The 23975-nt window shown below is 42.8% G+C and overlaps 1 protein-coding gene across 24 annotated transcripts in view; it reads right to left on the reverse strand.

The window, feature by feature from the left end:
- The window catches only part of LRRFIP1 (LRR binding FLII interacting protein 1), a 193045-nt gene that overhangs the window by 73193 nt on the left and 95877 nt on the right, over window positions 1-23975 (reverse strand). For 18 of the 24 annotated variants that reach the window (XM_074189783.1, XM_074189784.1, XM_074189777.1 and 15 more), the window contains exons 2-3: window positions 15358-15444; window positions 6056-6073 (exon numbers count right to left, since the gene is read on the reverse strand). In XM_074189783.1, the coding sequence (XP_074045884.1) occupies window positions 6056-6073; window positions 15358-15444 (105 nt within the window). The remainder of the gene's footprint in view (window positions 1-6055; window positions 6074-15357; window positions 15445-23975) is intronic. The other 6 variants (XM_074189786.1, XM_074189787.1, XM_074189782.1 and 3 more) reach the window with 1 other exon arrangement.

Raw genomic sequence — 23975 nt, forward strand, 5'->3', positions numbered from 1 at the left:
CACAAAGGGCTGAACACAAAGTTGGCCTCTGCAGTGCCCTCTAGCTCCAGACCTGTCTGTGATTCCCAAGATTCAAGGCATCTGCTGACTCAACCTCAATTCCCAAGAAGAAAACCAACAAAGGACCAACTTCCAGCTTAGGTTGGGCCTTTGGGGGGGGGGGGGTTCTGTTCTCTCCCAGGACTCGTCTAATTTGAAAACAAGTGAGTCCTGACCTCTGCAAACTGCCCCCCCCCCCCAGTTTGGGGATTTGTGATTGCAGGAGGACATGGCTGCTATTTTTGGTCTGGTTGCTATGTGGCAGCAGATTACAAGCTCCTTGTCCTAAAATGGTCGGATTTCTTCCTTTTGGTGACAATGGTAACACAGGCAGCAAAGAGGAAAAAGCCAACAGGGTGATGTCAATGGGATTTAAAAATACACCAGGTTGGAGAACAGAGGAAAAGTCTCAGGGCCAAGGCCTGCCTGGGCCCAAAACCACCTCCTTTGAATATAAACTCTGGAAGCAAATAGGGCAGCAGAATGGGGGTTCTGGATTTTAGGGTCTCCACCAAAATAGAGTAATTCCAAAGAAGATTTGTTTTTCAATTTTCTTAGCTCACACCCTGAAAAGTCAATCAATCCCTTTCCTGCCCTGGGGTTTGGGTTACACATCTGGAAAGAAGGTTTATCTGAGGCCCTGACAGCTCTCATGTGGCCCTTGTAGAGATAATAGGAGATGACCCATATGGAGGGAATTAGAGGCATTCTAAAAACCCGAAGTGTCCCATCGAAGGCAGGGAGGTTTTGTTTCTATTTTCTTTCTCTATCTCTTGGAGTAATCTGTTTGCCTCAGTTTCCCCAACTGTAAAGATGGGGATCATAACAGTATTTACAAGAGGGAATCTTTGTGAAGCTCTGGCACAATGCCTGGCATGTTCTAAGCATTTAATACATGTTTATTCTTTTTCCTTCCCCTCTAACACTGATCCTCTGACCTGTAATGAATTGTGAATGCTAACAATAGAAAGAAGTCATTAAAAAAAAAAGAAAGAAACCTGGTGGCAAGTTATGAATGGTTAATGAACAGCTAGAGTCATCCAGATATAAAGAATCCAAAAGGGGAAATAATTGGATAATGAATAACATAATTGGAAATAGTTTTCCAATGGCTTTTTTTTTGGCTAAATAACTTTTCAAAAGAATTTAAAATGGAAAGAAAACCTAACAGGGCCACTGTAGGAAGTATTTAATTAGAGGATCAGATGTCCAAAGCAGTCACATTTGCATATGCCAGTGGTTTCTGGAGACATCTGCCTGATGATCCTCCCTCCAGCCCCCAGGTCCCCCAGGACAGGAAGCTCTTCCTTGACCCAAAGAGCAGCAGGCCTAGGAGGGCAGATATGTCAGTAGCAGCCCAAGCTTCAGAAAGTGCCAACCCCAGTGATTAGCAGTGAGTGAGACAGACAGGACATGCAGTGGGAGACAAAAGGGGTCCAACTTTCAGAAATAGTTTTAATTGGCAAGAAGCAACCGGAACTGAAAGAAGGGAGGTGATTATCAATGAACAAGTTTGAGGAAGGCCCCTTCTTAGAGAAAACTTCCCTTATGATAGTGACAATGTAGAGTTTCTTTTATCTTGGGGGGACAAATTGCAAAGTCTACTTCATACTCAGCAGGGGCCCCCAAGTTACCGTTCTGGCCACACACCTCAGAACCATGTTTCTGTAGTGACAGTTCTGAGTCTCTCTCATCTGGCTGGGGCACCATGGGCAAGTCCTATAGCTTTTCTGAGCCTCAGCTCCCTCATATGTAAAATGATGGGGGGTAGAGTCATAGGAGGAAGATTTGGGAAAAGATAGCTTGGGTCAGATTCCTAGCTTTGTTAGCAATGACTGGTTGTAAAGCCTTGAACAAATGTCTGAGAGAGGAGAAAACAGAGAAGAGAGAGGAAGGAGAGGAAGGAGAGGAGAGAGAGGAGAGGAGAGAGAGAGAGAGAGAGAGAGAGAGAGAGAGAGAGAGAGAGAGAGAGAGAGAGAGAGAAGAGAGAGAGAGAGAGAAGAGAGGGAAAGGAAGGGAAAAGAGAGGGGAAGAGAAAAGGAAAGAGAGAGGGAGAAGTAGAAGGGAGGCAAGAGAGTACAAAAGGGAAGTGAAAAGAGAACAAAAGGGAAAGAGAGAAAAGGAGAGAAGAGAAGGAGGAACAAACACATAGATGAGAGATAGGAGAGAGAAGAGAAATGGAAAGAGAAGGAAAGGGAGAGGAGAAAAAGAACAAAAGGAGGGATATAAAGATACAGATCAGAGAGAGGAGAGACAGGAGAGAAAAAGGAGAGATGGAGAGGAGAAAGAGAGAAGAAAGGGAAGGAAAGCAGGAGGGACATAAAGATTAAGATGAGAGAGGAAAAAGGGGGGGAGAGAGAGAGAGAGAGAGAGAGAGAGAGAGAGAGAGAGAGAGAGAGAGAGAGAAACCGGACTACTTCCCATGGCCTGAAACCTATCCTAGAAAATCAGGGCAAGTTATGGTGTGACTATTTAGGGGTACTATGTGTAATTTAGTTTCAGTATCATAAATTATAACCCTTCTATGTTATGTCTCCAGGACTTAATTATATTACAGAAGATCTGTCGCATTTCTTTTCATCTGCGTTACCATTTATTTAACAGCAGTCTACCCTTGGAGCTGCTGGGACCAGCTTGCCCACTAAATGAATGCTGACTAAGATGCCAAAAACCCTGACAACGTTGCCATGTTGTTGCTTTTCTCACGGACCTTATTAAAAAAAAAAAAGGAATGTCCATAAGCAGTAAACGACCTTCTCATAGTCCCTAAGGCTCAAATCATCCAAGTTTTGCTGGAAGGAGGCAAACCCAAGGAGTTTTAGGTTTAAGGGGCCTCATTATGTGTGGGTGGTACAGTGGATTGATGCTGGGCATGGGAGCCAGGAAGGCTGGATTTGAATCCCTTCTCAGATACTGGCTCATTGTGTGATTTTGGGTGAATCGCTTCCTTTCTCTGCTCTCAGTTTTCTCATCTGGGAAATGAAGCTGTTGCACTAGATGGTCTCTAAGGTTTCTTCTGGTAAATCTATGAACTCTGACTTAGAGGCTTTTCCACTTGCTACCTCTATGTCACCTCACCTCTGTAGGCATCAGTTTCCTCTTATGTGATATGAAGGAGTTGGACTCCATCACCTTGAGGGTACCATCTAACTCTAATCTATAATCCTATGACTTTGATTTCTGGGGGGCCAGATAGTTTTAGGTTCCTTAACTGAGGATAAATGAAATGGTTAAAAAATTTTCCCAATCCAACAAACCCCAGGTAAACATCCTTATGCAGAAAGGCAATCAAATGGCTTGAGACCGAGTTCTAAATGAGGAATGTGACTCAGCCTTTTGCCTGAAGACGCCCATCTTCTCAAGTTTGAGATTAATGAATGAACTCATCCATGACTTCATTCTGGGCCCAGAACATTTGGAACCACAGCCTGGGTTCTCTCTCTGAGTCTTCTCCCAGAGGAGGCCAGCTCAGCCTCTACATATGACTCTAAAAGTCATTGGGGATCACGAAATGGGAGGATACAGGGCTGAACACTGAAAGTCACCATCATTCTTCTGGCCAGTTCTTCAATATGAAATGGGGGAGGGGGAGGAAACAGGCCTGACAGGTTCTTTCTCCAGTCAGTTATTTTTGTTACATTCGCCCAGCTCTGCCGTGATCCCTACGGACTTAAAGAAAACTTGCAGTTGAGACCCAAGAAGCTTTGTTGGTGGTTGAGCAAGAGGGGAAGGGGAGGGCCAATTGTCCCGATTTTTAAATAGGAAAGGAGGCTGGATTTTTCAAAGGATCAAAGGATTCAAAGTATCAAATCAGATCCTAGGTGTTTGAACTGAGAGAAACCTAGGAAATCATCTGGTGAACCTCCTCCTTTTCCCCTGAGGCCTAGAAAATAAAGTGACTTTAGATTTGAATCCTGGCTCTTTTACTACCCCGAAGTATAACTCTGGGTAAGTCATTTCAGATTTCTTTGCTTGAGGTTCCTCATTTGCCAAACGAAGGAGATGGATTTCTAGATTCCTTCTGTGACCCAGATCACACAGGTATTATACAGCAGAGCTGTGATCTGAAACCGGGTCACTAAATCCAAATCCAGCTTTCTTTACACTACAAAAGGAAGGAATGATGACTACTGACCAGCATGTATTCATCCAGAACAAATCACTCCACACTAACCTTGTTTCCTTTTTTGGACAGGGTTACTAGACTCATTAATCAAAGGAAAGTCTTGGAGAGAGCCCACCAGAATTCAACAGACTTCACCATATCCTTGGGAGAAGATTCAAGGAAGTGGCCTCCATCAGTGTCAAATTCAAGGGGGCCCACTAACCCCCACATGAGGATCCTTGGGGGCTGCATACTGACTTCATTTTAGGATGTAATGTTATTGCTGTTTTATTGGATTTTTATTTTGTTAAATATTTCCTAATTATTGTTTTAAGCCTCATATCTGACACCCATGGACTAAAGGACAGTAGCATTAGGTAAATTTGGAACTGGTTGAATGATGAAACCAAGTGTTGATTAGTGAACTGATGTCATCCCGAAAATAGAATGTTAGCAGAGTGTCACATGGTTCTGGTCTTCACCCCATTCTGTTTACTATTTGTATCACTAACTTGAATAAAACAGAGATGGCAGACTTGTGAAATTTGTGGATGACATTGAGAGGTATGACCAATAAAATGAATGGTAAAAATGGGATACAAGAACCAATCAATGAGGCAGATGAGAATAATGAGTGAACAATACAAAGGAATTTAAGAAGAAAAAAAGTAAAATATTACCCCTGGGTTCAAAAAATCAATTGTTCTTGTACAGGATGGAGGAAGGTTGATTAGACAGAAGTTCATGTGATAAGATAAAGAGGGTTTAATGAACTATAAATTCAGTGTGTGTCATGTGCATGATTATGAAAACCAGGGAAGCAAATGAAAGGTCAAGCTACATTAATTAACAGCTGAAGAATGTCTAGACCGAGGGATCTGGCTGTCCTGTTGTATTCTTCTCTGATAAGGAAAATGTGGAGCACTCCCTGGATTCAGTTGGGGGGTCATATTTTAGGAAAGATGTTGATAATCTGAAGGTTGTGTTTGAGGGTGCCCAGGCCCATTAAAGGGCATTGAAACCCTGTCAAAAAATCAGTTTATGAAATTGGGAAATGTTTGGCCTGGAAAAGGGAAGGCTTGAGGAGGGAGCTGAATGCTGTTTTTAAACATCTCAAAAGTGTTGTGAAGAAGCAAGGGGCAGATTTCACCTGTCTTGATACTAGTAGAAATTTCCTTATAGAGAGAGTTGTCCAAAGGGGAACAAAAGGCATCAGGAGGAAGTGAGTTCCCTCTGTGACTAAAAGGTGTTAAAGCAGGTTGGATCACCCTTGTCTGGGATGAGGTAAGAAGGGGACTCTGCTCTGGCTCAAGCCCTCTGGATCCTGGTTTACTTCCCCCCTTTTCTTTAAGGTAATATCACCAGACTTCTCATTATTTCTATTTGGTGACAATTTTTCTCATATGAGTTTTACAAGTTTGGCTACAGCAAATATCATGTCTTGAGCCTGAATTATTACAAAAGGATTCAATATTCAGAAATTTGTGTTCCAGGAAAGAGCTGAAAGAGGTAGTATGGGCATTAGACTAGTAGGGAAAAAAGAACAATAGTCAAACCTGAATCTCAGCCTGGCTAATTAGTGGTGGAATGGCTTTGGGCAAATTCTTTAGCCCAGTAGCCTCAGTTTCCTCACTTGTAAAATGACAACAGTAGGACCTGCCCTACTTACCTTTCCTAGCTATCAAATGGAACAACACAAAAGAAATCCCTATGCTATTATTTGACAAAACAAAATAGTCCCATACTGGGGGGGGGGGGCTGGTTCCAATGAACTCATACATTCAGCAGTAAACTTTTGTGTGTTGTGTTATTTCTTGTGTTAAGGAAGTTATTTCTGAAAGGTGTTCAGGGTCTTAGCAAGGAACAGAAGGGACATGCAGGTCAGAAAAACGATGCTCAAGCAAAGCCTACCTTTTGAACCTGATAGATCTAGAGGAAAAGGAGAAAGGAAAACAAAAATAAATAAATAAAAGTTGACATCATTTACAAAGTAGAACATGTAGAACCCAGAGAAGAAATGGCAACAAACATAAAGAATGGCAGCACTCTTAAAAAAAAAAAAAGACATCAATGGAATTTTGCTTTCCTGATGGGCATTTCAGGCCCCACTTTCAAGAGTTAATCATTCTCCCAATGATCTGCCATTCCACTGCGGTTGGGATCAGCACCTGGAAGCCTGGAGAGTTCCCTGGAATTCCAGGGTGGGGCTTCTCAAACTCTCCTTTCTCAAGGTGAGCCAGGTGAGCCAGGTGTTAATCCTACTGGGCAGAGTTCATTTCCCCTTCAAATGTTACCTTGTCCACAATTGTAAAGGACCTTCTCAATACCCAAGAAATGCTTTTCAAAACTAAACAATGCTCAAGTCCAATTATATCCCATATTTCCAGAATCCCATATTTCTAAACATTAATCATGTTGACTCCTTAAAAGGTACTGACCAATAATGAGGATGTAAAGGAGAGAATGAGATACTGTAGACCATAAGAATCAGATGAGGAACATTTCAGTTTGACAATTGGAAGAAGTTGGGGGGACAAATAGATGAGGGTGACAAGGACCAGACCTGTGACAGATAAATCCCAGAAGAGGAAATTCCCTCTACCAATGCAAGTAGGCATTTCCGTGCCACTTATCATCTTAGAGAGTCATACGGGGCATGGAATGATTAAATTCCTTGTTCAGGATCATAGAACTAGTTTGTCATAGGATCTGGGTTCAAATCCTATCTAATGCCTTCAAGGTCAACTCTCTACTCACCGTACAACAGGCCCTCTCATTATGAATAACGAAAGGAAAAGTATAGTTTATTTTCTTGACTAAATATTTCTACTTTTATAGTGAGCCCAGTATAAAAAAAGAGGTGCAGACATAGATAAGGTCTATATGCCAAGAAGCCACCCTTAAAAATCTCAAGTCTCAGCCGTATATTGGGAGCAGCTAATTTAAGTCATGGTCAACTCAACAATGGTGGAGAGGTCCAGAAGCATGGCTAATCCCCATCTAAGCTAACTTTCTTTCCCCTAAAGAAATCTAACCTAAGCAGATCCATTCCTATGAAGTCAGGCAAGGGGCACCTTCTCGTACTTTTCCACAGAGCCTTACTCCACACCCTTACTGCCCTGGATGTTCTTTCTACACTAGACCCCTATTAGTTGACTACATCCCTCTGAAAACGTATACAGGGAATTGGCTCACAAATTCTCTTCCCATGAAACTATTCCTTTCCATGACTTTGGCCATACTGATGTTTCTATTTTTCCAAGTATTGCTTTTTGCTCCCTACTGGTCCTTCTTCAAGACAGGAATTTGTACCTTTTCGTGTGTCGTAGACCCTTTTGGCAGTTTTGGGAAGCCTCATTTTCCTAATAATGTTTTTTTTTTAAGTTTTTGCAGGCAATGGGGTTAAGTGGCTTGCCCAAGGCCACACAGCTAGGTGATTATTAAGTGTCAGAGGTCAGATTTGAACTCAGGGAGTCCTGACTCCAGGGCCGGTGCTCTATCCACTGTACCACCTAGGCCCCCCCCCCCCAATAATGTTTCAAGATGAAAAAGTTAAGGTAAATAAAGGTAAACAGCTAGGTGGCAGAGTGGAATTCAAATCTAAGTCACTCACTAACTCTATGACCCTGGCCAAGCCATTTAACCCTATTTACCTCAGTTTCCTCATTTGGAAAATGAACTGGAGAAGGAAATGGTCAAGCACTCCAGAATCTCTGATAAGAAAACCCCAAATGAGATCATGAACTGAACAATCATGATGGAATTTTTTCCTATTCAAATTTACAGATTCCCTTAAATCCATCCACAGACTCCCAAGTCGATGCAGCCCAAATGAAGAACCCTTGTTTTAAAGGAAGCTGACAGAGACATAAAAATTACAGTAACAATTTAAGCAGCAAAGTATTAAGTTTGCCATTCACTGGATTTTAAGTCATTCTTACTGGGAGAACGCAGTGACCCTGGCTTGTCCCTGCAAAGGTGGAACAAAATGGTTCCTCCCCAGGAGGTGACCCAATCTTTGGGCTCCTTCTTGACCACTGTACACAATCACATAGCTATAGACGTCCTATATAGTTTGCCCCTGCTAAATACAGGTCTTTCAATGACAAAGAGGTAGCAAAGGGACAATTACAATTTTTTAAGCATTTATTAATCACCGACTGTATGTCAGATTATACTAGGGACCCGAAGTCAAATAATGAAGAATCCAGAACTTGGAACCCATAAAGCTTATGGATAATTGCACAAAGTACCTGAAGCTTCCTACTATTTTTCAGTAGATGGACTCAAATCTGTCAGGGAAATGGATGCGTTCAACCCCTGATATATCCGGCAATTTACTGCCTGAACTTAGTTATTTCTTCTTCCGTGTTATCACCAAATACTTCTTTTTTTTTCTACAGGTTCTCATAAACTTTTCCAGGGCTCCATTCCCAAAGGTAATACAAAAGAAAGTGACCTTGCCAAGAGATTGTTTACTCCCTCCTTGGAAAGGGCAAAGGTTTTTGGCTTACTGGTTATCACAGGTAACACAGTCTTGAAAGAAGTCTGTGTTCCAGGGCCGAGGGTGCCTCCTGCCACTGCTCTCTGACGTTGTGGCAGCCTCATGGGGCCATCAGTCCTCACAGGAGTCATCTCCCATGTCAGATTTGGGGTTACACACCACATGATCCAAATCCCAGTAATAGTTTTGACTTCTATGGCCCTTAGAGAAGCACATTACCCTTGTGGCCCATATCGGCTCATTTTAAAAATAAGAAACCCAACATAGAAAAAGTTTAAATTATTAGAAGCTTTTTTTTTTTGAGCCCCCCTTTTTTTTTGATGTGAGTCCCAGTTCAGGCTTTTTTTCAGTCTCTTAGACTATTGCAAAAACCTGCTAACTGGTCCCTTCCAGCTCCAGATGGAGGATCCTAAGCTACTTAAGCTCCTCAGGCTTCAGTTTTCCCATCTGTAGAATGAAGGGGTTTGGCTCATTAGTCTCTGAAGGCCTTTCTAGTTCTTAGGATCCAGAATCGATTCAGCTCCCTTGGCCTTATTTTCCCCAGCTGTAAAATCAGGGGGCACAAAGAGTTATATTTGACAGCTTCTGGGTTCCTCCTGGTTCTAGTTCTAAGATCGAGGAAGAAGAAGGAGAGAGAGAGAGAGAGAGAGAGAGAGAGAGAGAGAGATGGAGCCTTTCCGTCTCCCCAGCCCAAGCACTTCCCACAGCATCATGAGATAAGAGGAGGAGGCTAACTATTACCCATTCTGTGGCTGGGGCTGGTGCCTGTTTGACTACCAGGCTAGTGATAACCGCTGTCTCTTCCAGAGCCTAGAAAAGGCTTGGCTCTGCCAGGCCCTTGGGCTGACCTGGTCAGAGGCTTCAGAACCCCTCACCCTTCCTATGACAGACTGGAAGCTTTCCAGGGAAGGAAGTTCAGAAATACAGAGACAGTGCCAAGGTCTGTTAGCAGACCTGAATCAAGGAAATGGAGCTGGGGATTGTAGTCTGACCTCTGTACCTTTCCACAGTGTAGTTGAGGCTAATAATTTAGTTGTATTTTAAAAATAAAATCTATATGGTGTTTGCTGCGTGATAGTCACTGTGGTGAGTGCTTTCTAATGATTATCCCACTTGATGCTCACCTCAGCTCTGGCAGGCAGGAGCTGTTGTTTATTATCTTCATTACAGATCTGAGCCAAACAGAGGTTCAAGTGACTTGCCCAGGGTCACACGGCTAAAAGGTGTCTAAGGTAGGATTTGAACTCAGGTCTTCCTGTGCCTTCTAGCTGTTTAAGAATAATTGTTTTTTAATGTAATCAGGTTGATAAGGAGCCAGTGACTATTTCTAGCTTCTTTACAAATAAAAAATGCCAACAACAAAAAAAAAGGACATTTAGGTGTTTTTTTTCCATTGAAGGTTCCTGTCCCCCCCCCCCCATATGCATTTTCTTTAAAGGGAGGGTAAGCCCTTTTAGAGTCATTTGCTAGTGGCTTGATTCTTTCTAAATATCTCCCTTCTGAAACACACTCTGAGAAGAAGCAGGCTTTAATTTTTTTTTTAATTTAAAGCAATGGGGTTAAGTGACTTGCCCAAGGTCACACAGCTAGGCAATTATTAAGTGTCTGAGATCGGATTTGAACTCAGGTCCTCCTGACTCCAGGGTAGGTGCTCTAGTTTACTGAGGCTTTTTTTTTAAAGAAAGAACTACTTGTACTGTCAAAAAAAAAAACCTTACTAATTTTAAAACTACACGTTTGCCCCATATAAATAGTCAGTGTGGTTTTGTGATAGTGGCCTCAGAGACAGGAAGACCTGGTTGAAGTTGCCCTTTTAACTCATTCTGGCTATGTGACCCAGGAAAAGTCATTTCAACTCTCAATATCTCACACTAAAGTCCACAAACTGCCTTCATAGTGGGATCTTCTTCAAGAGGGAGTTCTCTATATACCAATGAAATAATAATGTTTATACATGGGTCTCATCTGCTTTCTCCAATAGTCCTGGGAGGTGACCCCATTTCACCAGGGAGGAAACTGAAGCTGAGATGTAAAAGGACTAATTCAGGGTCACACAGTTAGCCAGTGTCCCAAGGCAAGTCGTCCTGACTCCAAGCCTGAAGCCCTATCCACTACATCATGCTGCTGCCTACACTATCCCTACCATCTAATTATATGGTTTGAAACACATTCTACGTACAGTGTAATTTATCTTGGTTTTGTAAACTCTGCAATAACTGCCCTTCTAGAAGGCAAATCTTCATCAAAATACATGGGCTTCTATCCCTGTTACTCATTCCCTACAGACCCTCACTCCCCTGCTGTACCTGTGAATGAAGCCACCCACCAGAAAAAATACTAACGGGAGATGAGAATGGGAAGCTTCAGATGGAGCCAGTTGTTACCAAAATTGGCTGGGAGGACAAATCATGGGCTCAGTTTATTTGAAAACTGTCCTTCTTGATATGAATCAAGCTCCTGGAGGGTCCAAAATGTCCTTGGAGAGTGGCCCAGGGATGGTGAGATCCAAGAGAAGGCAGCACCATCAATTCTTTATTTGCCTTTGTTCTCTGTCAAGGAGAATGAGTTCAGGACCAACAGAGCCAATAGGGCTGACGCCCAATATGAGGAAGGGGGCCCCTAGGGGTCTGAAATGAGCTCAAAGTCCCCAGACTGAGGGTTGCTGAGAGAACCTACAGAAAGGACTGTTGAGCTACCAACAGTGACATGTGAAGGATTGTGGGAGGTGGGAGCCATGTCACAGGACCAAAGAAAGGCAAATGTCTTGGTTTTTGATAAAGGGAAGAGAATATGTATGGGGTCTGTAAACTAGAGGTCAGACTGGCAGGTTAAAGAGACTATGAGCAAAGCAGAAAGGGAAGCTGTGACCGCAGAGCTAGCGAGGCTTCCCTAGGAACTAGTCAGGGGAGAATGAGATCATTTCCTTTCCATGATGGGAATTTTGTAGATATTGTCTACTTAGATTTTTAGCAAAAAATATTTGGCAAACTTTCTTTTCCTATTTATGATAGAGGTGTTGGGGATAGACCAGAATGCAATTAAGTACAATTCAAAGCTTGAAGGGCTCCATGCTTATTTCCCAGTCCTAACAATGACTTATAATAGTAGACAATATGGATATCAAAATAGCTAGGTGGGATGGTCAGCACACACTGAAATGAATCTAATAAAATGAGATTTATTAAGTATAAATGTCAGGTTTTGCACTTAAGTTCGAAGGACAAGATGAGAAAATTCTGGTCCATGTGAAAAAGATCTGGGTGTTCCAGGGGACCACAAGCCCCCTAGGAATTAACAGTAGACAGGGCAGTCAAGACAGCTCATGCTATCTTTGAATCCTCATCCCTTCTGGCCTGAACAATATTATGACAGTGGAGGGAGTACTGGAATTGACTTCAAAGTTTAGCTTAGACACTAGATGTTTGACCTTGGGTTAAGTCACTTCATCTCTGTCTCAGTTTTCTCATCTATGAAATGGGACTCCTAATAGCACCTGCCTCCTAGGACTGTTGTGAGGATCAAATAAGAATATCTGCAAAGCACTTTGCAAATCTTAGAGTACTATAAAATAATAAATATGCAATAAGAATAAAATAAATATAAATAAGAATCATAAAAAGAATAAGACAATAATGAAATAAAAATAAATAATAAGACAAAATAATAAAAATGCATTATCTCTATATAAATACATATATAGATGTATTTACATATATGTATTTATAAATACATATATATACATATATATATATTTATACATGTAAGAGTATACCCTGCTATTCTTGAAAAATGAGGGCTTGACTCCGATGGTCTCCTAGACTCCTTCCAGTTCCAACACCACATCCCTAGGAAGCTCACCTCATTCCCTTTTCCTTGGTCATGTGGGATTTTTTTGGCCACCATGGCTGACATTGAGCTTTTGGTCTAGGCTCCTGAGGTCTCAGCTCTCATCCAGAATGTGAGCTATGCCTGCCAGTTGTCTACAAAGTTGAAAAGTTCTCTTCTCTCCCCATTCAAGTCACTGATCAAAATGTTGGACCACAGAGGCCCAAGGAGAGATTGGCAGTGGAAAGAACGTTGGATCTAGAGCCGAAGGACCTTGGTTGGCATGCTGGGTCTGCTTCTCATAACCTATGTAATGGTAAGCAAGTCACTTATTCTCTTAGATTCAGCTTTTCATCTGTAAAAACTCTCTCAATTTAAAGACTACGATCCTAGAATATTCTGGGGTATTCTACTAGAGACCTCCAAGTTGCCACTGACTCGTTAGTGACAACTCTGGTTTAGTTATCAACCAATCAAGACTTCATCCATCTGTACTAACATCTAGTCCACATTTTACAACTTGAGAAAAAGGGATAATATAGGAAACCATCAAATACCTCAAAGAAATGCAGGGAAGGGTATTTCTACAACATTTCTACAACAATCTCATCTACCGGTCTTGTAACCGAGACCCTTTAAAAAAAGTTGAGGCACATCAGGTCATGATCTGTTCTTGATGAAGCCATATTAGTTTTTACTGACCACTGTTTCCCTTTCTAAATAAAGCATTCCCATTATAGGGGCCAAGAAGCAAAGTCAAGCTCACCAATCTATAGTGAAAAGACTACTATCTTCCTCTTGCTAAGACAAAGGGCAACATTTGACCATCTAGTCCTCAAGCATGTCTTCCATTCTCTGTGAATATGCAAAGCTCACTGACAGTGATTCAGCTTAACACCTGCTGGCTCTTTCAGAACATCTGGAAGAATTTCAGCTGGGCCTGGTGCCTCAGACAATGAGGGCAGTTGGACTCTCCTACTTCCACTCTTATTGCCCAGGTGTGAGAGCCATTTTGCAATGGGTGGGTTTCACGGCATGTCTTGGCCAAAGAATCCATCCCCTATAAGCCAGTCTTCTAGTGTTGTACTTAGTTACTACACTTTCTCCCAGAGGTTCTCTAACTAGAACTTGTTGGAATGTATTTCCAAGGCATTGCAAAGAGGTATGAGAGGACCCCTTGGCCCATTTTCAACAATCTCAGAATTAGCTGTGGGTTCTAGGCAGGCCAGTTCACCTGAGCCAGAATAGAGAATAGTAGTTTTGGGGGCTGGGTTTTAGAACCTAACTACCCTCCATGATCCTAATTCAATGGCAAAATGTATTTCAAGTTTTAAATGATTCACTTGAAAAATAAGCTTTGGCAGGCAAGTCTACTCAGGTCTCCCAAAACATAATTTCTGAGGGGAGAAAACTATGTGAGAAGGGTAACTACAGGTTAAATAGTGTTATAACAAACATCTCAAATAGAATTGTCCTTAAAGCCAGGATAATCTGAGTCCAAGCCTCCCCTTGACATGAGTTGGCTGTGGGACCCAAGGTAAGTCTCTTAACCTCAGTTCTTTGGGCAACTCTATAAAAAGAAGGTGCAGACCCACACAGTTGACAAAATTGTCCCCCCAGAAGGAAATCACAGATCCAGTCCCAGGTCTCTAGGTCTACTCCAATGGTAGGATGATAAGAAGTGTGGGCCAATGGGCAGAGTTGGCCTCAGAGTCAGCAATAATTGGATTTCAAAGCCTGTGGCTGAAACATATGGGTTGGAGGACCCCAAAAGTGCTCTAGGGATCTTGCTCAGTGACAGAGAAGGTGGTAACTTGCATTGGGAGAAGAAATTTCCTCTTCTGGGAGTTTCCTACATCAATGACATCACAGGTCCAGACCCTCACCTTAATGCTGAATCCAACACCTAGATCAAAATCTAGATTACAAATATTTGGGCTGGAGGTTGACGTGATATGGTCCTTCAAGCAGTAAGACTGTCACACCCTTTGTCACTCCTCACTTACTTTGATTCTAATCTCAGTTGGAAATATTCTGAACGTGTGTGTGCGTGTGGGGGGAGAGGGAGGAAGGGAAAGAGGAACAGGAAGAGAAAGTGAGGGAGAGAGGGGGAGGAATGGGGGGGAGGAGAGAACTATATGTGTACACACAGATAAAATGTGTATGTCTATATGTCACATGTATATATTACACACGACACATGGCATATATAGGCACATATATGTAAATATGTGTAGTATGTATGTACACACATATTATTGCTACAACAATTGATGAAGCCTTACTGGCTGAAATTATTGATCCTTAGCAAGAATAGAAACCCTAAACTAGTATAACCAAAGACCATATTTCAAAGCCTTGCCCATTCTTGTAGACTCAAATTTAGTGTCCCCCTAGAGTCTCCAAGATGATCCTTTAACTGAGAGAGCCCATAGCTGTGTGTTCCTCTGGTGTTATTCTCATGGAACACATATCCGGAATGACTGGGGCACTTTCAAGGGCACCCACAGGACCTGGGGTTGGCAGGATTGACTATGGACTGCCCCTTCAAGGGGAAAGAAAGGAAGCAGGTCCAGACAACTGTGTCCAGTTTGGGGTTTTGTGTGTGTATGTGTGTGTGTGTGTGTCTGTGATGATCTGGGGGCTCATGGGTTAAGCCACTGCCCCAGGGGTTCTGGTATAGTCCCGTTGGCATGGCTGATTACATGCATGCCCGAGGTTCATTTCACAGGAATTCAGACTGAACAAATTCAGTCTAAACCACAAATTCAGTCCAACGCACAGCTAGAAGGACATAGAAACTAAGCCACAAGAAGTGGCTCTGCAAAATGTGCCCCCCAAAGGGCAAACCCAGGTTGGGGTCATAGAGAAAGAAACACTTTACCTCCTTCTGTTGTCTCTCCAGTTCCTTCATACGGATCTCTCGAGCCTCTGCTCGGGCCGCTCTCTTGGCTGCAAGCCGGGCCTCAGCCTAAAAAAGGAGAAACTACAGTTAAATTTTAGACCAATTAATGTTTTCTACAGTATAACATTAACCACAGCACCACATGCTGAAATTTGATCACTTTCCAACATTAATTCACGAGGTCCAAATTAGAAGGTGTCTTTGAGATGTCTAATCTCAACTCCCATTGACGTGGGAATCCCTCCTGTGACTCTGCCAACATTTCAGCTAGCCCATGCTTGAGGAGGTCCCTACTTTTCTGGAGAACTCACTCCACTGATATAGAGGTCAGATCAATAGGTCAATTCACTGAAGAAAGGTTCTAGGTAAAAATTCTATCTCTCCTCATGATTTTCTCTAGTACAGGTTCGAATAAATTGATTTCTTCCTCTGTATTACAATCCCCGAAGGCAGCTCTCAACTAAAACGGCAATTTCTTCTTCAGCACGCCTTCCTCCACCTCTCATGTAGTTTGACCTTAATGACTGGCCCTTGCCTCTATATTCACTCTCTCCTCCCTAGGATTTGGGAGCCTTGCTCTCTGGTGGTTCTCCTTCTCGGAACATTCCTCAGGATCCTTTGCTGGATCCTCATCTGCCCCCTACCATTTGTGGACATATCTTGGGGCTTTGTCTCACATCTCTTCTGTTCTTTCTGTCCTCATCCCCTTGTTCACACGTCCACATGGACCATTTGTGCCTAACCTGGGGTAGAGCATTCCAAGCTCATATTGCTCTGAGCAGCCCCAGTCAGACACACTGTCATTTGTCTCAAACATAGTGATGCCATTTTGGTCTTCTTCAATAAGGAAGGACAAGAACTAATCAATCAATTCTTTCCCTTCATGATCTCAGCAGTTCCCAAGGTGAGTCATCATCTCTATGCAGATGATTCTCATATCTACACCTTGCCTTCACCTCTCTTGAGCTCTCTTCAAAAAACAGACTCATTATTTTTCTCCTAAACTCACTGCTACTTCCTTCTAACTCCCCATTTCTATACATTCTTCCAGATTCATAACTTAGGAGTTATGCCCAAATCTTCCCTTTATTGGCACCACATAGTCCACCAGTCTTGTCAATTTTCCACCTCACCACTTCTCTCGTATCCCTCCCTCGTTTTCTACTCAAACCAGGCCAACATCCCCTCCTACCTGGGCCATCACAATAGCCTCTTAAAATGGTCTCCCTGCCTCCAGTTTCTCCTTTCTTCACATAATGATTAAGATGAAATTGCTAAGATCAGATCTGATCGTGAAATGTCCATGGCTGGAATGCTTTCCTCCCTCTAACTCTGAAACCCCAAGTTCCTTTCAAGTCTCAGTCCAAGGGTTACCTCCTTCAGGTAGCCTTCCCAAATTCCCCCAGTAGTTGTCCCTCAAAACTGCCAAAAGCACTTTGTGATTACCTTAGGATATATCCAAGATTTATTTTTGCATGACTAGGTTGCTTTCCCCCAGGAGAATGGAAGCCCCTTGCATTGCCAGCACTTACAGCTTGGTCCATAGTAGGTGCTTAATAAAAGTTTGTTGACTGATTTGTGCCGAAGTCTCAAACTCTCTGAGTCTCAGTTTTCTCATCTTTAGAATGGGAGAAATTAGACCCACCCCCACCACTAATCAGGGCTCACAGACCTAGTGCTGAAAGGTACCTCTCAAAGGTCTGGGGATCTCTCAAATCCTTAGACAGATAGACTGGTGAAGCCTATGGACCCTTCTCTGGATTCCTCTTGTTAAATACATAAAATACCAAGTTTTCCAAAGGAAACCAAATAGAGTGTAGTAGTTTTATTTATCTATGTGTATGGGTGTAAATATACACACACACATATGCAGTCCAATTCCTTCATTTTAGAACTGGGAAACTGAGGCTGAGAAAGATTCAATTAAGTCAACCAAAAGCATTTAAAAACTTCCTCTATTCCAAGCTCTGATCTAAACATAGAAGATATAAAGGCAAAAACAGTCCTCAGTCCCAAGGAGCTTGGTCTGAGGGAAGAAACTACATGTGAACAATTATCCAAAAACAAGATACTAAGAGTGTCAGAGGGAAGGTTCAGAGATTTGTTCAAGGTCACAAATGTATTGTCAGATATAGGATTTGAACTCCCAGGTTCTCAGATTCTAAAGTTCTTGGTGGTTCAGCATTGTCTGATCTTTCATGACCCCATTTGGAGGTATTTTGGCCTTTGTAAAATGGAGAAAATAGCACCCACCTCCCAGTAAAGTTGTGAGGGTTAAATGACATAATAATTGTAGGGCAATTAGGTGACACAGTGGATAGAGCACTGGCTCCTGAAGTCAGGAAGATCTGAGTTCCAATCCAGCCTCAGACATTTAATAATCACCTAGCTATGTGACCTTGGGCAAGTCACTTAATCCCATTGCCTTGCAAAAAAAAAAATAAAACAACCAAAAAAGAAACCAAAGAAACAATAATTGTAAAACACTTAGCATTTAGTAAGAGCTACACAGAAGTTAGTAAATACAATTTTTGTTATTTTAAAATTGTGTTCTGTGACTTATCTTGTTTATACTTAATTGTTGATTTGAGGTTTTCCCCCAGCAGACCATGAGCTGGACAGGAAGGACTTTCCTTTTCTCCTTGCTCGGAAACTTCAGCATTTAACAGTGTCTGGCTCACTTGATTGACCCAGATCACTTTGTGACGCTGAGAAAATTACTTAGCCTCTCTTGGCCTCAGTTTCCTCAACTATAAAATGAGGGGGTTGGTTCCTGAGGTTCCTTCTAGCTCTAGGGCTAGGATTCCAGATAATGTTGGCTATAGTCATTATTATTGCTATTATTTCTATTCTACTAAAATAATGTGGTGTTTAGGTGGCGCAGTGAATAGAGACCAGGCCTGGAGTTAAGAAGACCTGAGGATAAAATTTGGCCTTAGACACTTACTAGCTATATAATCCTGGACAAGTCTTCAATATCTCTCCAACGAAACCTCAAATGGGGTACTGGAGAGGCATACATGACTGAAATGACAGAACACCAGCAAAGGTACCATGGAGAACATACAAAAAATGAGAGGTACACAGCTCCCATCCATGAGCAGCTTATGATATCCTCGGGGAAAGCAAATTAGAAGCCATATTGCACCGGATTCTTTTCTTAGAAGCCACTCTCCATAATCTGACTAGCTTGGAGTTGTAAGCACAGTAACTAAGCATCCCCTCCAAAATGAAGGTAAGTCAAATTATTCAAGAGCAGGTTCCATAAGCATAAGTCTACAGCAGTTTCTCTTAGAGACCAAGGGTTCCTAACCTAGGGCTTATGAGCTTTTTAAAAAAATATTTTGAGAACTGTATTTTAATAGAATTCGTTTCCTTCATAATCCTATGCATTTAAAAGTAGAATTGAAACAGACTTCATCGGATTGTCAAAGGGGTCCATAGCAAAAGGAGGTGATGAACCCCCTTGACTTCAAGAAACCATTTCACCTCTTTTATCTGTTCATGTCTAAGCCTGGGCAACACCCATATGTGGGCACATACAAACAAGTCCAGATTACTCTGCCATGTCAGCAATGTCCTAATGACTGAATGAACTGGCTCAAGGACGGCCTCTGTTCATGTACCAGCCTGCACAGGGAAAACAAACCTAGGACTTGAACCCTCATTCCACACCCAGACCAAGTTCTGGAGTGCAGATATAAGTCAGCTCCAAGTAGCCCTTGATATCTGATTTCTCAGCAGGACATTGGCAACCAGGCCTTCACCAGATAAAGAAAATAAACTGGACCAAGGAAGAAGTCTTTTCTTAAAAGGTCATTTGGGGGAGTGGTGACTTGGGGTGACTTGGGAAGAAGGGTCCTGAGCTCTCTTTATTCTTGCCCTCCCTGCTTCTGTCTTTGGAGGATTCTGAAGGTTGCTGTTGTCCATCCTGCCCCAGTCCCACCAAGATGCTACTGAAAGCTGAAGTAGAAGCCAGCTAAGAAGCCAATGGAATGAGAAGGAAGGCCTTGAACATTCCTAACTTAGATTCAATCTGCATGAAAACTCAGCTACCAGGGAACCCCTTGCTGCCCTTTTATCAAACCCCTCCCCTACTTGTGTCTTTCCCTAATAGAATGTAAGCTCTTTGAGGGTAGGTACCAACATAAAGTTCAGAACCCACACAAAAAAAAAAAAAAACCCCAAACCTAAATAAATGTGATGGTAGTTTTCATTCATTCAACACACAGCCAAAAGATGATGCTTTTACAAAAGGGGGTAAGAGGTCCCTATGACCTTGGAATCACCAGTCAAGATGTCTTATTTTTTTTTAGCTAGTCAATGGGATTAAGTGACTTGCCCAAGGTCACTCAGCTAGGTAATTATTATGTGTCTGAGGTCACATTTGAACTCAGGTTCTCCTGACTCCAGGGCCATGCTCTATCCACCATGCCACCCAGTTGCCCCTCAAGATATCTTTTGTCAGATCCCAAATTTTTGTGAAGCATCCTTCTCCACCCCCAGCCTCTGAGGGGAAAGAAGAATTTTAGTATACCAACTCCTTGAGAACATGACCTGAATGAATACTCAGAGAAAGAAAGATGGCAGGCCAAAATGGTAGAACCAGAACATAGGTTATAGCCATACTGCGTGGAAGGGTCTCAAATCCCAAACTGAAGAGCTTAGCTTTTATCCTAAGCCCTTAAGAGGCAGTGTGGTACAGTGGAAAGAGTGGACATCAGAAGACTAATAGAGTCCCTGAGAGGTGCAGTGGATAAAGTACTGGCCTTGAGTCAGGAAGGTGAGGGTTCAAATTCTAGCTTCAGGTTCAGATACTAGCAGCTGGACATGAGCAAAGTAACTAATCCTCCTGGTCCTCAGTGTCCTACTCTGTAAAACAAAGAACTCTCTATTCCTTGAAGATTTCCACCAGTTCTAATTTATGATCCCAATGCTCTCATAGGATAATAGGACTACCTCAGAACATTCGTAGTCAATCCTCAATTTACAGAGCAAGAAACTGAGGATTGGAAAGATGATAGAATTTGTCCAAGGTCACTGAGGGAGTGTGAGCATCAGAGGTGAGACTTGAACCCAGGTCTTCTGACTTCCACTCTTACCATTAACCACACTGCCTCTTAAGGCCTTAGGATAAAAGCTAAACCCTTCAGTTTGGGATTTGAGACCCTTCATACAGTATGGCTCCAACCTATGTTCCACCATTTTGGCCTTCCATCTTCTTTTCTCTGAGTATTTATTCAGGTCATGTTCTCAAGGAGTTTGTGTATCCTTCTTTCCCTTCAGATATCACCTCCTCCAAGAAGGCCTCCATTCACCTCTCCCACCTCTTTTACTACATCCTACCTTTCATCAAACTGACTCCCGTTTGTCTAAACCCATTAGACAGCAAACTTTGATTGGGGCAGGGGCCACAATTTATCTTTATCTGGGATCCTCTCATCTTAACATAGCTTCAAGGTGTTATTCTATTAAAAATATCTAAGACAGAAAGCAAAGTGGTGTAGTGAAGTCAAACTAGTCGTTTAATAAGTGTATATGGGTAGACCCTGAAGATACAAATACCCAAGTCCTCGTTTTCATGGCCCTTCCATTCTAATGAAGTGAGAGATAGTCACAAAAAAAGTGGTGGGGAGATCTTAGAAAATGGGGCTGAGGGTCAAAAAAGGGCCTCATAGAGGAGACGGTGCTTGAATTGAGAGTTCTGAAGGAAACCATGGACTCCAGAAGCAGATGATGCATTAGGGGACATGGGTTTAATCCTGGTCATGTGATCTCATGATCCTTCTGAGCTCCAATCTCCTCATGAGAATAATAACCACCTAAGAAAAGTGCTCTGTGAACCCCAAGGCATGAACTCTATAAATATGGATTATTCTTCTTTGATAGTCACTGGACCTCCACCCTTGGGACCTCCTTCCCATTTGAAGTCTTGTCTATGTTCAATGAAAAATCCTCCATAGAGGGGAGAGGGAGAGGGGAAGAGAATCACTGTTATTATGAAATACTATAAGACACAACCTTCTTTTGCAGTTTGGGATTGTCCAATTTTATAGACTAAGGGAACAGAACCAAGCCATTCTGGTTCTCAATTGACAGGCTATATAGCAGTTTTCATTTAAATGCTTCATGCTTACTGCTTACATGTAAAAGGGCTCCCAGAGCCAATTAGAACCCAGTGGTCTCTGAGTTCAGCTATTCATGGATGGGAAACTGAGGCCAAAGAGCAACTACTCATCAGAGGAACAAAGGACCTCAGATGTTGAGTCCATACACAAGAAGAAACTGAGACCCACAGAGCTGAAGCAGGTGTGGATTATAAATTTAGACCAGGAAGAGTTCTGGGCTCCTCCAGGTCCAATCTTCTCATTTGAAAGATGATAAAACCAACTTCTAGAGACAGGAAGTGATCTGCCCAAGGTCACTCAGGTGACCAGACAGGGCAGGTTCCACCTGAAGCCAGGTCCTGACTCCAGATTCAACTCTTTCCCCTGAGCTCTATTCCTCCTCATTTCAAATTTGAACTTTTCCTCAATGCAACAGCCTCATCACCCCAATACATTGGAGAAAGACAAGAAAGACAAAAGAAAATCACACACATGCATGCATACACACACACACACACACACACACACACACACACACACAGCTTCCCACCACAACTGCCAAATGGCTCTTATATGCCAACCCTCCCTATAAATATGGAGCACAGACACCCCTGCATCCAGGCCACCATAGAGAACAGAGCATGGAGGGGAAGCTGGCTAGAGGCTCCCTAAGGTGCCTCCACAGTTGTAGAGAACAGTCCCAGGTGGAAGAGAAAAGCAGATGATACTGTCTCCCACCCCCAACCAGGTTTATTAAGACCCCAAGGGATGATTAGTGACCCCAGACTTGAAGATTCACTTATTATAAAAAGACATGTTGGGGGCGGCTAGGTGGAGCAGTGGATAAAGCACTGGCCCTGGAGTCAGGAGTACCTGGGTTCAAATCCAGCCTCAGACACTTAATAATGACCTAGCCGTGTGGCCTTGGGCAAGCCACTTAACCCCATTTGCCTTGCAAAAAACCTAAAAAACAAACAAACAAACAAAAAAAAGACAGGTTGGTGAGGTGACATTCTAGATCACTGCTCAAAGTGAACCTTCAGCAGTCTAAATTAGGACAAACAGCTTTCCCTGGCCTCTTGGATTGGAAATATAGGCTTTAAAAGGGAAGCAAAGGATTTTTTTTCCCCCCAAAGCCCTCAGCATCTGGGTGAAGTGGTTCCTCACTTTATTATTTGTCCTCCAGCAAGGCCCTTTGAAATCCCATAACCATGAAAATGAGGAATCATGGACTCAGAGGCCAGGTCAACAGACACAGATCCGCCTGGAAATAAGCTTGGCGTCAGTCGAAAGAAGAGGTAATTCGGAAAGCTGTCTATCCCAGACAGCATCCATTAGCAACTTTTTTTTTCCTTGAGAATTTGACTGGCTGCCTTTCAACATGTAAGGATCCTAGACAAAGAACCAGGAGGGGTTTCAAAGGCCAGCTAGTCATTATACAGATTTGGAAACTGAGGCACGGGGATCATAGGATTTAGACAGTTGGAAAAGACATCAGAAGTCCAACCCTCTCATTTTACAGAGGGTAAATGAGAGACAGAGACAGACAGACACAGAGAGGAACAAAGACAGAAGCAAAGACACAGAACAGAGCCAGAGAGAGACAGAGACAAGGTGAAGTGGTCGACTGACCCATTCATTCCCTTTGGAGAGTTCATTCATTGTGTGTGTATGTGTGTTCACGGCTCAGCCCCTTGCTCCTTTCTCTGTGGCCTGGAGCAAGCCAGTTCCTGTCTCTGGGGATCCCTGGTCTCATGAAAAATGAGGACTCGACTGTTTCTCAGGCCCCTTCGAGCTTGCAATGTCTGACAATATGAATAACCTGCTACATGGTTATCATGAGAGGAAATTTCTCCCTTCAAGGCAAAACTCATCTGGAAGCCAAGGGAAGAGAAATGGAGTAAATAAGCTCAAAATGCAGCCGCAAGGCAAAACAGGCCATCCAGGCCCTCAACAACTTTCCCCTCAGTGGGGGGGGGGTGGAGACTGCTACTCAGCACTGCCACCCCTAAAGTCACCCTACACGGTGCCTTCCACTGTACAACTGGTCGCCTCAGTGAGTTTGATGCAAATGAAGAGTCATTCAGTCTCGGCTTACTATATGAGAATTTAGCAGAGTTTATACGTTGCTTGTTGGTGCTGATTGTGCTTCCTTCTTGAAAAAGATCATGACATCAGAGATGCCACCAATTGGATTTGAGTGAGGGGGGCAGGGAATGCTGTGCCAAGTCACCAGTCTCACTTTCTCCTCCAGAGCCAGATATGAATTAGGACTGGCCATGGAGTTGAATTTGAGGCAATCAGGGCTAAGTGACTGGCTCAAGGTCACACAATTAATCATTATCATGTGTCTGAGGTCCAATTTGAACTCAGGTCCTCCTCACTCCAGGGCTTGTGTTCTCTCCGCTGCACCACCTAGATGCCCCTTCAAGAAAGCCCTCTGCCTGCTGTTTGCTCATGGTTCAGCTCAGGGCAGCTGAGAAGTCCAAG

The sequence above is a fragment of the Macrotis lagotis genome, chromosome 5 (genome assembly GCF_037893015.1).
Source record: "Macrotis lagotis isolate mMagLag1 chromosome 5, bilby.v1.9.chrom.fasta, whole genome shotgun sequence".
Taxonomy (NCBI): domain Eukaryota; kingdom Metazoa; phylum Chordata; class Mammalia; order Peramelemorphia; family Peramelidae; genus Macrotis; species Macrotis lagotis.